At 38.6% G+C, this 18,560-nt stretch overlaps 1 protein-coding gene across 3 annotated transcripts in view; it reads right to left on the reverse strand.

Moving 5' to 3' along the window:
- Positions 1-18,560, reverse strand: part of eng (endoglin) — a 42,508-nt gene that overhangs the window by 15,994 nt on the left and 7,954 nt on the right. For all 3 annotated transcript variants that reach the window (XM_077498092.1, XM_077498094.1, XM_077498093.1), the window contains exons 3-4: positions 10,410-10,552; positions 3,109-3,222 (exon numbers count right to left, since the gene is read on the reverse strand). In XM_077498092.1, the coding sequence (XP_077354218.1) occupies positions 3,109-3,222; positions 10,410-10,552 (257 nt within the window). The remainder of the gene's footprint in view (positions 1-3,108; positions 3,223-10,409; positions 10,553-18,560) is intronic.

The raw sequence follows: 18,560 nt of genomic DNA on the forward strand, positions 1-18,560 counted from the left end.
GTGCTGACTCTCCCAAATGACTTATCTTTTTGGGGCTTTTGTGTCAGTGCAAGTCACAGAGGTCGCACGTACACTCTCACACAGCTGCTTATTCGAGTGCTTCGCACAGAAAAAGAAAGTGCGCTGAAAGGCGAGGCAGCCTGCAGGGAGTCATTGGTTCTTGCACCAAAAATAGTACGTATGACGGGAAATCTACCAAAAATAAAAATGGGGAACTCCAGTCATGCTGGAATTCTAAAGAAGTGAATGTTTTTAAATAATGACACCCCAGCGTATTTCAGCCTTAGATTTGAATGAGTGTGAGATACCGTATTAAAGGTTGGTGCTGTGTAAAAGGATCTCAGGGCAGTTTAAAACGAACACTGGTGAGAACCCCTTCTCTAAATTAGTCTGTTTCATAAAAAGTAGGAATTAAGTCCAGTTTTGTATCATGCCCGCTACATATATTTGAAAGCCAGTTGAACACCAATCCGTGCTACACATTCAGCACAGTGTGAAATATGCATTTGCCACTTGCTTGGACCAAAGTGCGGTGTTAATGTCCCGGCGTTAGCTGCGAGGGTGACCCTGAGCCAATCTGTCACAGCCGTGTCCTCTGATGCAGAGCAGCTGCCGTTTTCTCTGACACTGCACTTTAACAATATTATCCCCCAGTGATGCGGCTCATCCCTCAAAACGAAAACAAACGTTTGAACAAAACATCCCGGGGAAACGTTGTCCAGACCCTTCAGTGAGCCACGATAACAGTCATGCTATCACACCGCTGTCAGCATATCTGACAGACATGACATTTGTTCCAGAATACGCAACCTTTTTCAATGGAAAGCTGCTTTTGTAATGTGAAAAATAAATAAATAAATAAATGAAGCTGATATGTTGAACTTCCACGGTTGTGGCAATATTTTCTACATTACAGGTAACCATTGCTTTATCGTGGTTCATCTTTCACAGCCCCACTTTAACAGACATTTTTAAACCTTTTTTTTTTTTTTTATGTGTTTTTACATTTGCGCAGCACCATGTTTTGTTGCAACATGTTGAGTAGTACTGACATCTACTTGAAAAGACGCAGTGCAGTTAACAGCAAGAAAGAGCGAGAGAGAAAGGGACACAAACAAACATATACCAGTAGTTTTAAAAAAATGTAAGAAAAAAAATTTCTTCTGCTGGCCTTATTTTAGTTGGTTTCTCATTCAATGAATTTACTTTTTTATAGGGTGTCAGGTGATTAAAATTTTTAATGGTAATTATTCACATGACTTCAAATAGTAAACTCATGATTAATTGCAAATTTTATATCTGTTCTAAATGTACAATGAATTTTTTTTTCTAAGTTTCCATACTCTTGTTAACATAAAAGTGGAAAAAAATTTAAACATATAAATATGGCTGCATATTTTAGTCATTGATACAGTAATTTCATAATAATTCATAAAATTAAGTTAAAATTAAAAAGATTTACTGTAGTAGAAACAAAAAATTATATATTTTTAATTGTAAAATACAACTTGACCACAGTGTCTACAAATATATGCATTATTTATTATTAAACTTATTACTGCTAAATTTTATTGTGGACGTGTCTGCTGTGTTGCAACTGGAATTCCCCCAGTACAGGCTTTCCAAATAAGGGGTGAACCCTAATCGTGTCGTTAAAAGAACTATAAATGAACTCAAAATTAACACACTAAATTAGACACCCCTAAATTTTAAATTCAATTTTGTCGCTCTATAAAAGTTTCTTCTTCGCCACTGCAGCTTCACCAAATGCAGCATCCCCCACCACCTCCAAGTCAAAAAAAAGTTTTGTGTGTGTGTGTGTGTGTGAATTTCCACAAAATGTATGTTTCCTGGACAACTTATTTTTATTATCTATGATGCAGACAGTTTGACCCCAGATGAATTCTATTATTATTCATTTTTGGACGATAAATCTGACCAAACTATGTGTCAGGCCTTCCAAGGGTAAAATGGATCTTTAAAACAATTCTTGATTGCTAATGTTTATGCAAGAGGCAAGAGCTTCAAATCTAAATCCTGCTTTCAGGCTGCGTCGTTGATCGGGGCCGACACCAGTAGCAGGATATGAGGTGGCAAAAAGCACATTTGTCAATCAAGAAAACACTTAGCGGTGCAGACAAAGTTCAAGTCCACAAAAGAAAAGTGCTACGTGTGCAATAGTGGAGGAAAGTACAACAGTGCTACACGACAGCACAGGGACTTAGAGCTGCTTCGCGGGCCAACAAACTTTGGATAAAGCGCTGCAATGAACAGTTGGGCTGGCAACCGGAACTTTATTATGACGGGGATAAACTAGGATGCTGTTTTTGCCATCGCTAACTTACTTGCAGTGAGTTAGTTAGGAACGTAACATATGACAATTTTGATATTGTGAAAATATTGTTCAGATATTGCACTGACCAAAAATAAATTTTTGATGATACAAGGTGTAGGAGCTATATTACCTGTTATATTTTTGGATTATCCCTGTAATCTGCCTCTATACAAGGTATGATTTTGTTGTAAAATTACTACTTGGAAAAAAAAATATTATTACAACTTCTTAAAAGATCATCTTGTTCTTTTTATTACATATTGAAAAGTTATAAGACAAACAGTTATTGTCACAAGATTCAAGAAAATCTTGTAACATTAGAACTTTAGCCTAAATATGACTTTTCCAGTAAAAACATTTTATTTTAAATGAAGAAAATTTTCTTAGTGTAAACATGACCATTATGTGCATAAAATTACAAACTTGCTCTGTTAAAAACACAACTTCTCCCAATAAAATTAGAGCTTTATTCATCTAAAAAAAAAAGGTATACAACTATTTATTAAATTGTATTTTTAAAAATAAATATATGTAAAAATTATCAATTATTTAAAAAAAAAAAAAAGTAGAATATTTATCATTAAAAAAAAAAATCTCAAGTGTGTATGCAGAATTAACTTCTTATTAAAGTCTGCTTGCATTAGGTTTGAGTGAGGCAGTGATCCACCAGATTCAGGAAACGTGTGGTCGTTATTGTCCAGGTTATGTTACGCTTTTTAATCATAATTTATTACACTGTAGCATTACAAACCAAAACAAAAAACGCTACTCACATAAATGTTGACACCAGCGTTGATCCTGTAGAGACCATAGGCCGTGTCCTGTGATGTGATGATCAAGTTCATGGGTCTGGCCTCGGTCATCTCCAGAGAGAACATCTTGGCGTCCTGATAGAGAATTGAACGCAGTTAACATTAATGAAAAAAAAAAAAAAAAAAAAAATAGTCATTGTGCACCTTGTTGTATCACCATGAATAATTAAGCTGAGCAGGATCGAGCAATGCGTGACTTTTATATGAAAATGTTCCACTGCTTAAGCATAAGAATGAGATAATAACCCGTAATGCTTATATGAGAGCGTCATAATACGGTGCTAACAGTTCTGTTGCGGGGGAGGTTTGGCAGTAGATGAAAAGGCGCCCCGTGATTAGGGAAAGACGTTCCAGCGAAGCGGCGTAAATATTTCCCCCCCGCGCTGTCAAAGCGTCCCGATGAGAGTTACGGAGGAGCCAAGTAATGAGGCTCGCCGAGTGTACGCCGTGTTGCACAAACAAAACACAACCTTGTGGGATGGCACACCATCTTCTCAGGGATCAATACGATGAATAGGCCGGCAAAACATACAGTGGTGATGTGACGTTTTAAGGACACTTTACACATTTTCACAAAATGCAAGTAATGCGTTTCCTCAAACAAACGCCTACCTGTTCCTCAATGAGGAAAAACTATAATGATAGACAGTTCATGAATGTTATTGTTCACACAATGACTTGAAAGAGAGACGATAAGTGCTGCTAAGATGAGTGAACTTCCTTTCAAACCGACAAAATCTATCAAAGCAGTATCCGATAAATGAACGACTAACGATTATCATTCCAAGCGACAATGACATTACTTTAATGCAACTGTTGCTAACTAGCTATGAATACAAAATATGTTCTAAAATAAAAGTCAAAAACATAGACCATGGATAAGAACAAGTGCCTGTACTTTGCACTTTCATAGGATTAATGCTAATTATAATAATAATCCTCTCGCCAGTTACTCATAAAAATGGCCACCGAAACAAAACAATACTTGGCCAGATGTATGTGTGCGCAATATAGTTGCATATAATTCAAGCAACAGCGCCTCTCACCAATGGTTCCTGATACTCATCATCATCATCATGCAACATAGAAATAAACGGAATGACTACAAATTGTCCCCAGAGTCAAAAAAAAAAAAAAAAAAAAAAGTCTACATGTTCAATGCTCTATGCAACCACTGCTGTCATCAACTGGAAATAATACACATATTAAAAAAAGACACAAAAAGCACCAGCATAATGTACTGCTTTATGTAGGTAATGAATTCAACAGCTCCTTTGACCAGTTACTCATGGTAACCTTGCACAATCGAAATAAACTAGAAATAATCCACAGAGTCAAAAAATAAATAAATTCTTACATGCTTGCTCACGTGTGTAATGCACTATCACATATATAATGCAATAGCTCCTCTTGTCAGTTATGCGTAAATTACCCACCTGTTATACAACAGAAATAAACCACAAGGTAAACAAAAAGTCCAATCCACACAGTCACATGGAAATAAATAGAAATAGAAATAATCCACAGAATCAAAACAACAAAATTTCAAAACCTATTGCCCCTGTTGCCAGTTATTCATGATAACACAATCATACACAATTGAAATAAAAAAACTAGACCAAAGAGAACAAAAAACATGGCATGCTGAGTCATGCACAATAAATACAGTATGAATGCTCCTATCGCAGTTATAACCAAAACTAGACCAGAAATAATCCACAAAGTGTAAATTGTCTGTGACAATTTGAATCTATAGTGTGATATTGTTAATGTAGCAGAACTTTAGTGATACTCATACATTGCACATGGGATCCAAATTGTAATCAAGCCAATTCCCTCCTCTCCTCCCGCATCCTGACAGCTTTGACTCAATTAACAAGGCTTCTAATTGGCTTGGAGGAGTGAGACGCTCGTTTGAAGTGTTAAAAATAACTTCCAGCTGCAGTCGAATTTGACTTACACTTCTTTGCCTATTGCGTAATCAGCTAAGGGTGTGACAGCGATGCAATGTCAACATGTCTCCGGAACAAACGGCGTGCCAGTCAGTCTCTCGTTGCGGACGCTAACAAGGTAAAATGTGCTTGCTATTTTTAACATTGTTATACCGTGCAGAAATTGTCAAACACAAACGAGAAGTGGAGAGGTGCTCTTTGCTGCAGTTTAGGGCTACATGGTTCTGCAACATTGACATAATGTCCAAATCAGATGTAGATGATGTCACGTTTTTTTTGCAAAGGATGTTTTCCCCAAATACTGCTGGCTGGGGTCATTTGTTTACTCAACAGCAGGTGAGGGCGGTGTGAAGAGATTCTGAATTGTCTTAAAGTACCATAAATCAGGTCTTTCATAAATGTAAGAAAATACTTTTATATTCATCCATTTTTCTTTACCGCTTATTCCTCACAAATGTCAATAAAAACAGAATACAAAAAAATTGGCCCTTAAAATTCTCTTCTTTTAATTTATGGGGAAAAGATATTTCAATAATCAATTTGAAAAGGAAAATCGATTCAATATCGATTATTCATTTTTTTTTAATAAATATGGATGGATACAACACTGTGGCGCGACTGCACCTCAGCGTCTACTGGAACAGTAGTCACCGTTAACGACACCATTTTGAGCCATCATTAATATTGCAGAGCAAAGTCATTTCCAACCTCTTGCAGTATAAATATGGTTGCACACAACATTGTGGAGCGATCACAGGTCAGTCAACAGTACTTTCTCTAAATAGGATACGGTAATATTGTGGCGATGCGGTAAATGATGAGATGACTGAGGTGAGTTATGACATTTGACTCTCCACAACTACACTGACTATTTACACAAAAAGCAGCAATTGTATTTAATACAGAACTCGCTTAGGAAGTTTTTTGTAGTCTAAACCTGGACGACCACAACATTGTGGTAGTCTACAGAAAGTCAAATTGCCATTAAAGATGTTGTCTCTATACAAGCTTAAGACCACAGTTAATAATGTGCAATGCTTACAATGAGAAATTGTTTTGCCTCTGCTGGCGCTGCTGAACAAGAGTTCAAAGAGTTCAGCAGTGTTTGATGTCCACTGAACAATACTTTTTTTTTTTTTTCGGTTAGAAAATGGATACATCTATTTGGGGGAGGAGTTATACACACACACACACACACACACACACAATACGCACTTTAAGGTGGCAGTAACTTAAGATTTGTAGTTTTGAATCGGCCCTAATGAGCATTTGTGTGTCACACTACCAATCAAAAGTTTAATAGCACGAAGCAAGTGTGTCCTGTAGCGAGCAGTGACGGGAGTCGGAGGCAGAGTGTTGAAGTCCGGAGCCAAAGACCGGCGGTTTATTGATATCAGCTTCTCATCGTTTAACAGCAACAACCACTCACTCTGTGCGAGGCTCACAGACCTACCAACATTTTGTTCTTTTATCCTTTCATCCTTTCATCCCAACAAACTCCCCCTTCGTCCCAACGTTCCGTGGGTGAATTATGTTCTGATCACTACAGTCCAAACTTTTGACTGGTAGTGTTCATTTACACTGTACAAGTTATTGGAAATAAACACAGCACAGGAACATCCCTCCAGTGAGGATTTAATGTTCATAGAAACTCATTTAGGTTGATCTTTTTTTTGTGGGGGGGGTGAGTAAGATTGTTTTCTGGGCTGCGTCCAACAGGGAGACGATGTGCAGGTCTAACGCTAAATTAATTTTCTTTCCACCCGATTTTGAGCGGGATCCAAGAGAATAGTGATGAGCCTGGGCCAAGGAAAATTTGCAGACCTTGTGCTGAACAAATTAAGTCCGAGGAGACATCCGAAAGTAATTGTCCACCAGCGTAAACACAGATGCTTCACATATACAACAAAAATATATTAAACAAAATGAGGAATAGATTTTGCACACTGGCTACTAGATATTGGTCAAATGACTGCAATCTTGCTGGCAATGTTTCAACTAACATGTTTCTTAATGGTCATAAGTGTAGTAAGTTCATTGTTGTTATTTTCATTTTCTGTTTATGGTTATCACATTTTTCTCTTCCTGGGTCAAACTATAGCTATTAAAAGACAATTTATCAACTGTACAGGTAATATTTTAAGTAACATTATAAATGGGCATATCAGCTTAAAAACAAGTTCAACTTTGTTGTTTCATTTCCTGTTCTATTATCATATTTTTAAAGCGAAAGTCAACCCCACCCGCAACTGTGATGTCATCTACAGGTGACAGCAAGTGACAAAATGGCCGCCCCATGAGATGGCTCTAAGCAGCTGGATTTTGCTTCATAATTCCTAATCCACAAATGCAATATTAATCAAAATGTCATGCTAAGGCTAGTGAGGTCACATTTAACATATTATTGTCAAGAAATGTTGAAGTTTGACTTCTCTTTAACCATTCCTGGGTAAAGCTATGGCCATTATAAAACCGTTAACAAATGTATAGGCAATTATTTAAGTACCTTGTAGCTAACTAATTACAGGTATCCTTCAGTGGTGAAATTCAGGGAACTGTGTGGAAATGCTCACAACTCGTCATGACTTTTAAATGTGACTCACTTCCCCATTTGTGAAGGATGATTACTGATGCCGTTTCCAGTTATTCTTTTGTTCTATTCTCAAAAACGCAATTGGCTCCGCTGGTCTTCTCTCAGCCTACTGCCAGCAAGCCTGACTAAACCAGCCCGTGCGGGACATCAGACAAACTCCTCCCTATGAATTCTTCCGGTTTTCGAACTACCACCACCAAAGAAAGAAGAAAAAAAAAATCAATTCTTGCCAATTGGGTGGGGTGTTGTAAATCATTATGAAAACAAAGAGACGGAGAAGGAGGTGAAAATGTGGAGGGCAAAAAGGTCCCGTCTGACTGGAAAGCTTGGCGAGGGATGAAGTTAGTCCACTTTCTTCATTAATAATTGGTTTGTGTTAACCCAAGATAAGTGACTACAACCATTTATTAATATAGTACAGGGAAACCGTTCCATTGTGTCGTGGGGCAGAGTGAGGACAAATCTAATATGAGTCAAAAAGCAGGAGAAAAAAAAAAAGACCAAACTAAATACCGTACTACAATTTTATTCTTGGACATTTTGGTGCGCTAATTTGTTTGATTCATTCATCAAATATAAAATAAAGAAGCGGTAACATTTTTTATTCTGGTGGTGGATTTTCTTCACCCAAACAGCCAAAATCCACACGCTATCCAAATACGAGCATGAAACAGGTGAAGCATGAGTGCTATGTCATTTTTCATGCATGAAATGCTAGACAGCAGCGGATGAATCACACAGGCACCCAAACTAATTTTTTTTGTATCGCAAAATCCACGTTGGTTTGTGGTATTTCATGACACAATTCGCACTAGCCTGCCTTGCTGCTACCTCAAAGATTACATCTTTTTACAACTTGACTGAGTGATTACAAAAAGACGCCGGCGTTATCGTCATGATGAACATATGAGGAGGATGGAAGAAACAGAGAAGCTTATAAGAGAGCAAACAGAAGAAGAGTGAGCATGAACACACTGATAAGGTCGTGACAAATGTCGACTGCGTCGGTGAAATATGGAGTCAGGAACAGCGATAAGAAGGTGTTAAAGATTCCAGAGTTCCTTTTGCTGCTAAGTGAATCGCAGTTCCTTGAAAGACGAAGGGCACTATTGGAGTGCAGTGTCAGGGTGCTGTACCAATACACCAGAATACGATATCAATAACGGCGCTGTGGAATTTTTAACGCAGTATTGTCAAAACCACTTTGGAAGTTTCAGCAAACATCTCTATTGGTTTTCGGGTGCTTCTGTAAATTTTTAATCCTCAGATATTATAGGGGTGCCAATTGAGCTAGCTCCATACAGTAAATGGTACGAGATATTTATTACAAAATAAATAAAGAAATAAAGAAATAAATAAATAAAAAGTGATGGGCAGGTTTATTGATTATGGTAATTAGTTCATTTGTTAGAGCAGGATTTTTATTTATTTTTTTTGTTTGCCGAAGTAATTCAAAGCACTCTGTGTTGACGTGCCCCGCTTACACCAACAACATGGCTATGAACAGGGTGGAGGTAGTTTACAAAAGCAGTCACTGTTGCCAAAATAGCCACTTTGTCAACTATATTTTCAACATGTTTGACCCTTGAAGTTACAAAAAATATACATACAATTTCAGTTCCTGCGAAGAAACAAGAACGTTATTTTTCGTGTGATATTAAGAAGCCTGGTGGAAGGTAATCACATATTGTGCTGAACGTTGGTGACTTCCTGCCCATTTACTTTGGAAAAATTTGCATTATTGACGTTAGAAATGTTTGACCCAAGGTATGTGCTTCAAAGCTGCAAATATTTTACATAGGTCGCCTTGCCTCACCTGTACAACATTACATGAGGGAAAAATACCTTGAGAGAACTGGTGGAGGTGCAACATTATTCTTCAACAAAAGACAACTGATCAGGCAAGCCAGGCAGTTCAGTTCTGATTTTAAATGTTATGTTAAATTATAATCATTGAACATTTTAAAAATGAATTCGTGAAGGAACATTCTTTAGAATTGCAATAACACAAAACAACTAAAAATAAGTATTCCATTTATATTGGTGGAAAATCTCTGCAGCAACAAAGCAAACTCCTAAAGAGGGGAAGCAACAACAACAAAAACTAACATTTGTTTTTTGTATCAAAACAAATAATTTTATCAAAATGACATCATTAACTTTATGCTAGTATATTTTGTGCTTTGTCTTAAACGACAACAAAACACGCCGTCTCTGCAGTTATAAACAGATTTGCTGACAGGACATTTGTGAATGGCAGATCCCATTAGAGCAGAAGATATGGCGAAAATTTATTTTGATGATGACCCACCACCGCTCATTTAGAGGGAGAAACCGGCCTTGACATGCTGTATTGTCCTGTCAGCTGAAGATAATCATCAGGCAGTGATGTCGGACGTGTGACAGAGCGCGGTGCAATGGATATAAATATCAAATAAGCAATGTATGACATCTTGACACTTGGCAGTGATGATGGGTGTGATTGCAAAACTGGCTGCCGCACTTTTATGTGTGGCTAGGAAAGTTAACTTAACTGCAGTTGAGTGGGGATGAAATAATATGTCTATTAAAAAAGGTATGAAAAACAAAGCAACACCTACCATAATCCATAATCTAACATGGAACCCGTTACTCCAAAAGGTGCACTTTTTCCAATAACGACTTTTTTTTTTTTTTTTTTTTTTCCAGCCACATTATGATCAGTTCAACATTCTTACCGTGGCAGCAAAGTTGAGCTTGAGGATGTGGACCTCAGCCTTGTCCTGTCCCACGAAGCTGGTCCAGCAGCCGAGTTGCATTTCCCTCACGTATATCCAGGAATTGTCGCTTACCTCCACGGGATCACACATCGGACGTGAGGCTGGAATACAGTGCAAAGTGTAAGCAGTGGAATGCTGAAAATTGCCATGTGCAATTTCTGCCCGTCACTATATGGCGCTGGCATGGATAGATTACAGACACCAAATGTTTTGTAAATAATCATTTTTGGAACAATTAAGTGAAATTTGATTATTTCCATGAACTCTCAGGGCACCCAAATGTGCCACAGGACAATGAGGGCACTAACCTACCGTTACACAGAAATATAGTCATTTTGTGGAGGAAAAAAACTATGCCATAAATAGAAAGCAATCTAATTAAATTAATAATAATAATAATAATTTATTATTATTATTATTATTATTATTATTATTATTATTATTTTATAAAAAAACATAAGCACGGTGGTAACTGAGCATACATTTTTGTACTATATAACCACCTACTCCTACACCGTGCAAACTACTTTATTGCATGCCAGTTCCTCAGTTAATATTATTTGGGGAAAATGTGTATCGACGTCGACCTTGAAGGTTTCATTGCATCTACCACAATTTAATTGTTTGCCCTTAGTAGAGAGGTTTGTGCGCTACTGAGGGCACATTTTTGTTTAACTGATAAATTGAGCTCAGGTATATACATCAAACTCATGGGTCAAAACAGTTTGAACTCATTGTAGTCGCTGTGTGAGCACCCCTCAGTGTGCGACTCGTTTAAAAACGAATCATCTATGACGCGTTTATCAAACATGTCAGGATAAGCAGCCACAGTCATCCATCAATCTACTTGTTTAACCCCAGAGGGACCCGTGTCTCTGGAGGAGGAATCAATCTGGACCGACCCGTCTGGTCATGGATGAGGCGTGGAGGGGTTAAATGAATGCTGTGACCTGGGCAGCACATGTCCATGCTATTATGTTACACAGGCAGTTACGCTGTCAACACGCAACATGCTCTCCTCTGACCAGCGGCAGGAGAGGTAAAATATCCCCAAGAGAATGTCCTGTTTCTTCAAAACAAAACGCATTGAGAAAAAGCAGTGATAAGATCACTTGAGTGTTCAAAGCCAATCAGGATCAGTACTTCTTTCCTGAGCCAGGTCCCATGAAAAGGGTATGACTCTCGACTTAGAGAACTACTGTACTACCGTGAGGTATGCAAGTGATTCTCCTCAGTTTGGGTCTGGGACTCTCCCTCAAGTTATCTTCTCTCTGATTGTTCTGAATGACTACTTCAATATCTCGTATTAGTTATCGAGTAAAGCAGTGTTGCGACAGTCTCATTAGTCATTACTTTAATGATTAACTGCTTTAAAAACTAACTTAGTTACTTTACTTATTACTTGCTTTAATTAAAGTTAAGTAATTTAGCAGATACTGACCACTGCTTAAAATAAAAATGACACCTGCCTTGCCACTTAATTGGAGTTTGTTTTTAACAGTGATGTTAAAGAACAAAGTTTGGTTTTTATTAGAAATCAAATAAAGACAGCAACCGTTTTGACTTACCAATAATGATTTTAATTAAATAAATAAAAAATAATAATAATAATGAGGCTTTTCAGGATTTCACAAAAATTTGATAGTTGTTTTTAATTAATAAAATAAGATTTAAAAAAAACAGCTTGTCTAGACTTCACTTAATACATGTTTTAATTTCTAAAATGAAGGTACAACTTGTTTAATTGAACTTTTTTAAATGATTAATGTTGTGAAGGCAAAAACTAAACTTTTATAATATACGTTGTTTATAAATATAACTATATAATTAAATTTGGGGGTGTCTCAGTTACACAATCTGGTGTGACTGAATGCATACAGCCCTGTGATTCCATTTTTTTGTGGTGATTGGGGCACAGTGTAAATAAAGCTATGTACGTAACACTGTTGACTGTACAATAAACCTTAACATTTTTATTTAAAAAAAACATGACTTTACCTGCTTCCATCTTGCAAACATGCAAACATCGCTTTTTATGGACACGCGAGTCTCAATGCACTGAATATGATGTCACTCCCTCAGACGGCAATGTTAGTTTGAATACTCACAATGCATTTCACCATGCTCAATATCAGATTCCGTATTTTATGTGTTTTATAATTTATAGATGTTTGTTTATGAGTACAATGGTGTTAGGAATCAGGCGCTTTTCTGTTTTATTATTCATTAGTTTGACATGATTGCACCATGGGTGAGAACAGTCTGAAGTTCATTTAAGTCTTGTCAATTCTTTTTGACTGGCGCCTCTTCCAGCCGGTTAACCTGTAGTAGTAAAAGGTGCTACACTTTCAAGGGCTGATGATACTTACATTTTGAAACAAATATATTTATCAAAGTAACTATTGTCTGTTTACTGGACTAGAAATAGCAATGTGTTACTGTAGTCGCTAATTGAAAATGCACACAATCCGGAGTAACGCGTTTCTAGGTTATTGGCAGGTAAATGGCATTACTGGAGTTGGAGAGTGATGATGAATACAACGGGTGTGCACCACTGACATGGCATGGTCAGAAGAGCTGTTGCATCATGTTGACTTTTTATGTAGACTACAATGAGATTGCAATGGTTTCGTAGACGCTGACAAGTTTAAAGCTATCCTTGTCATAAAATACAAGAGCAAAGTCCAGCTAAAGCCGCTTCTAACATGCTTTGATTTGAACAGAAAGAGGCATGAAGGGCAGTTATGTCATTCGTGGAACAACTTCTTCACGCCTTCCCGGTCTGTACTGCAAGCTTGTCTTTGTCCATCCCCATCACGCCATCCCTCCCCTCACCCTGGAGGTCAAGGCCAGCTTCCTGTTATTCTGCCTCTCTGCGTTCATGTCTCTAGCTCAATAGCCACCGCGGTCATAAAAGCATTTTTCTCTTGTTCTGCTGTGACGGAATCAACTTTCCATGACAGTCACCCCAAGAGGTCTCACTCATAAATCGTGTTGATTGCAGATTGCATTTGTAAGTGTGTGTGCGGGCATGTGTCACATTTTTACAAGGCGCCATAGGATATGAACAACATTCATTTTGCCCTTGTGACCCAGGAAATGCCAATGGCCTCGCTAAGCGGTTTGCTGGTAAATGAGGTATGGAGGACTATTCCATTCCGTGTCCTCTTTATCCACTTATATCAGCCGCCTCCATTTCCCATTTCATAAGAGGGGGGGGGGGGGGAATGTTTACGGCAGCTTGCTTATTTCCAGTTTGATGTTTGGGCTATAGCAGGGGGCGAACAGACGACAAATTAACCGAATTCCACCAATTCATGTCTCGGCGTATCAGCGATACGGACAAGTGAGCGAACGATTTGAGGGGTGATTGTGTTTTTTTTAAAAACCAGGTCCACAAAATAGCTGTTAAGTAAGCCCATGGGACATTCGTGTTTGGCACAGCTTTCACGATGAAGGATGCCAAGGACCAGAGATAAACCTTTGTGTTCATGTCGTACTTTTTTAATACACAAGTTTGAGCAAATGGCCAGGGATGTGGTTTTACAATAACAGTACACAATAACCTTTAGCTCAGTGGCTCAGATCTCTGACTCTCAAGAAATAACGGTTTTCTTTGGGAAATCCAGAAAAGGACTGTTTGTGTTGTACTTCTTCCAGGCCGAAGAGCACACAATTCCTTTAGCTAATGACTTCATTGCCACCCTCCAACTACTCTTGGGAAAAACTGTTTGCATTGAAGATCCAGAGAAAAACCTTGTTCAAGTGAAAAGCGTTGTGGCTCTAAAAGAAGAGTATACAATACATTTTGCTAACAACAACAGCTCTACTCCTCACCATCTGTCGGAATACATTTTTCTTCAGAGATAAATGTTTTATGAGAAAACCATTATCTAATGACATCAGCTCTACTCTCCAACTCTTCTCAAAATAACTGTTTTCTGGGCAATATCCGGAGATTAAAATTTGCGTTGATGGCGCACTTGGCCTGATGACCTGCTTCGTGGCTTTTACGAGAAAAGTACATAATAGATTTAGCAAAGGACTGACTCTCACAGACGCAGGTTAGCACATGTGACAAGCTTTGTTGCTTTTACAAGGACAGCGCCATAATACCTTCAGCTAACCACATTGGCTTCACTCTCCAACTTCTCTCAGAATCATGCTTATCTCGGAAAGAGTGCTTCACTGAAGGGCTTCTGGTTTGATTGGCAGTCATCTAAAAAGATGCTTGCTAACTTTTCATGTATGGGTGCAATAGACGGCCACTGCAAACATTGCAAAGTAGGGCATCATTTTTTTATTTTGTTTGGGGCAGCACAAACACCAGTTACTGCTTAGATTTTCCAATAACTATATATATAAATATTGTTTCTACAGCACATCTCTCGAGCTCCCACTCATTTTCTACACTTCCTGCAACAACTCACCTCCCACCAGATTTCACAGTGCAACTTCTCCTTGAGCGAGGCTTTCCGTTTGACAGATTTATTCGGGAAAGGATCCCTGCGGAGACTGACTTGCATCTGACAAGATAAAACATCAGTGCACGTCGGCGGCAAAAAAACAACCGCTGTTCAGGAGGATGCAGACAAATGCCCCCATTGCAACGGTTGCCGGTGTTTTTCACACCATGTCGGACTTACATGGCCCCATGGTGGTTTTAAAATGCAGGAATTGGTTTATTTGCTGTATTTGCTGCAAGGTATCAATGCTTTATCATTATTTATCATTGACTCTTTCAGATTATTTCTCGCCTAACTGAACCATTTGCATGCTCCGATGGAAAGTCAAAGCTAGCACCTTAAGTGTAAAACTGTAGGCTGTAACACTTAAGACCCGTAGGTGTCAATATCTCATTTCAAACTGTGGCAGACTGTCAGACTGTCGTAAACAACCTGCATTCTACGCTGCCAATAAGACTTGAAATCGGCCGAGGTTCAAAGTGACACTTCTAATCAGACTTTAAATGAGCTTTACTTTGCACAGCCATGAACATCATTATGATTTGTATAGCTACTACATTTGAATAGCTACTGTGTACCACTGTGTTCAGTTCTACACTTGTTTCTTTAACAATGTAAAGACTAGGAAGCCAACATAATCATCTTGCCTGTAATGGACTGTCCATGTGAGTCTATTTCCCTCAGGGAGTATTCCTCTCATTTGTTTCCAGGATTAAATGAAAACACTCTTATTATTCCGAAGGCCGAGCCGGGCCTCCTTAAATGAAAGCTCACCGTCCGCGTAGGACCAATATAATTATGCGGAGTGCACTCGAGCTGCACTAAGGGCTACCGGTGACTGTGTTTGGGCGTTCCTGGAGACTTTGAGGTGATTTATCTTCTTTGGGGATCAATGCAGTCCAACATAGAGCTGGCTGCTGGCTGGTTGGCATCCTGTAGTTCGAATTATTCCCTTTTGCTCCACAGAAGCACCTAAATCCCTGACAAAAAGTGTCTCGACTTGTCTGACTTAGCATACATACAGCACAAACCATGACTAAAATATGCATTTCGGCCAGATGGGTAGAATTATGCAATGCTTTAAGAAAAAATAGTTATTAAGCAGCACTATCAAAGCTAGTGATGCATTGCCGGGTGTACTGTATTTGTGCACCGTATTATTCTAACTGCCCATAATCCTCCCTTTAGAGTAACACATTGCTCAACGCTCTGTTAAACATCAGGGCGATAAAGAAAATTTTATCTGTCGAGGTTCAACCTGAATAAAGGAAACTGAAGGGAGTTGTTATTTTTGTGGGAGAGGAGTGAAAGTGAAGATACCCATATTAGAAATGTTGGAGGAGTTCTTCACTAAATTCCAGTTGCGGATTACAAACTACTAAAAACTACAATTCACCAATACTTAACGATTAATCTTTGAAACTGAAGTCCAAACAAAAAACGTTAATGTCAAGACTACACGCAAATTGGGAAAAATCTGTAAATTGACGTCCCCCACAAAAGATTTATGATAAACTATACTACAGTTGCAACAATTAATCGACAACTAATCGATCAAATTAATCAATAATTTGTCAGGCGCCTCAGTCTCATTGTAAAAGTGAATAAAATGCTTTAGTTTGGGGAAAGAATCACATCGAGAAAGGGGAGGGGCCAAAGTTTTTTAGTATTAGCTATGGCGGGAAAAGGTGAACGTCAAGGCTACAACACACCATATAGCCCCCCCCTACCCACATACACACACATCGACACACAGACACACGTACAAGCACACACGCATACACCTATTGTCCCAGCGTTTCCGCAGCTGCAGATTGAGGCCTGACCATCCACAGGAAGGTAAACAAGCTCTTATCAGTACTCTGCAGGGGCATGCACTGTCCCTTGGCCTCTCACCCCTGTGCTTGCTACACACCACCACACAAGCTTCCTGAGCATCTTACTTCCTCAACCACCTGAAATGCTATCCATAAAAACACACGCAAGACGGTGATTAGTGGTGTCAAAGTTTTGACAGCTTAAAAAGGCCGCGAGCCAAACGGGTGCTCCAGCCAGGCCACGCTTGGAAAGGAAGCCAGGACGTGATCGCGGAGCCTGGAGACAGCCTGTCTTCACACTAGCGCTGTTTACACCTCGGGGAGCCATTCGTCCGTCGCCTCATCGTTGTCGGAAGCCGGCGGAACAGCGAGTACAGCCGTGGCGTATGGAAGGTCTATGGCTCGCTTCCTCTGTGCTCGCTTTATGCCCGTAATGAGACGTTCCATATTCAAGCAGGCATGTTTGCGTCTACGCTGTGCTCTATCACTTTTATGTCCACGCTCATACTGTATCGTATATAAGGCATTACCGCAAATTTAATTACTCAACTACAAAATGGGGAGATGTTTATTTTTAATAATATACAACAGGTATAGGTGCCGTTTGCCCATATGTGCCCTGTAAGTATGCAGAAAAGTGTCAAGAACCAAACAACACAAACATGGGCGTAAACAAGGTACCCATATGCAACATACAGCAAGACTGAAAACTTTAATTCACTGTTGAGATTCTTTATGTGTAGTTCCTCTACTTTAATGTCCATAAGTGAACAAGAATGTCGACAAACTGAAATAATTGTACTGACTCCTCTACTACTACTTTTTTTTTCCTGATGGTAAAAGGATGAATCTATTTCGGGGGAAATGTTAATAGAGGGATTTCAGTTTCTACAGCGCCGACGTAACCCAAATTTGTACACAAGTCAGAATGTGTGACTGACCTACATTGAAACAGTAGTAAAGTCATAACTATATTAAATATGTGTTGTAAATACTTAGGCATCATGCCATATACTGGGACTGGTGTTTGTCTTAAGTTGTTGACGTACCCTGAAACAAAGTTGGCAATTTGCATTTTTATTACAGCCCATATATTGCATTTATGTTTTTCCTCATAACGTTGACAGACCTCATAAACATAACATCACATTATCATCATATCACTACATATATACACAACTAATATTAATACCAGATGTAAAATAATTTGCTCAATTTAGTTTAAAAAGGGATTTAATCACCAAAAATTGTGTATTCCTCAACATTATTAAAAGTAAAGAAGACTATTTGCAATTTTGGTACGGATTTTAGTTAGAAACACAAAGTAGACAAATAATTTATGCAAACGGTAAAATGAAGTGCCGGTCTGGCCCCTGGGCCTTGAGGTTGACATCTGTGTTTTAGAGCACTTTTTTCTTCCCCCTCTAGTGTGGCATATAAAATACGACTGCTTTCAACACAACTGGCAAAGAAAAGTGAGCTTGTGTGTATAAGGTCATACCTCTGTCACTGGGTCCCAAAAAAAAAAAAAAAAAAAAAAAAAAAAACTTTACTGAGATGCTGATATTAACTGTGAAGGTAGAAAATTGTCAGGTCGACGTCATTACCCTCATACAGGTTGTACAAGCGGTGATACGGGGGGCTTATGTTTACTATATCTATACAGTGAGCTTAACCAAGTGCTAATAAGTGAAGCAAACTGAATCAAATGACTCCTGAAAATGTAGAGCACTCAAAACAATTATCTAGTTATCAAAATACCTATTGACTAGCTAATACTAGATAATTACACAGCGTCGTAAGTCGATAACGTGGACAAAAGACCC

This window comes from Festucalex cinctus, chromosome 15 (assembly GCF_051991245.1).
Source record: "Festucalex cinctus isolate MCC-2025b chromosome 15, RoL_Fcin_1.0, whole genome shotgun sequence".
Lineage (NCBI taxonomy): Eukaryota > Metazoa > Chordata > Actinopteri > Syngnathiformes > Syngnathidae > Festucalex > Festucalex cinctus.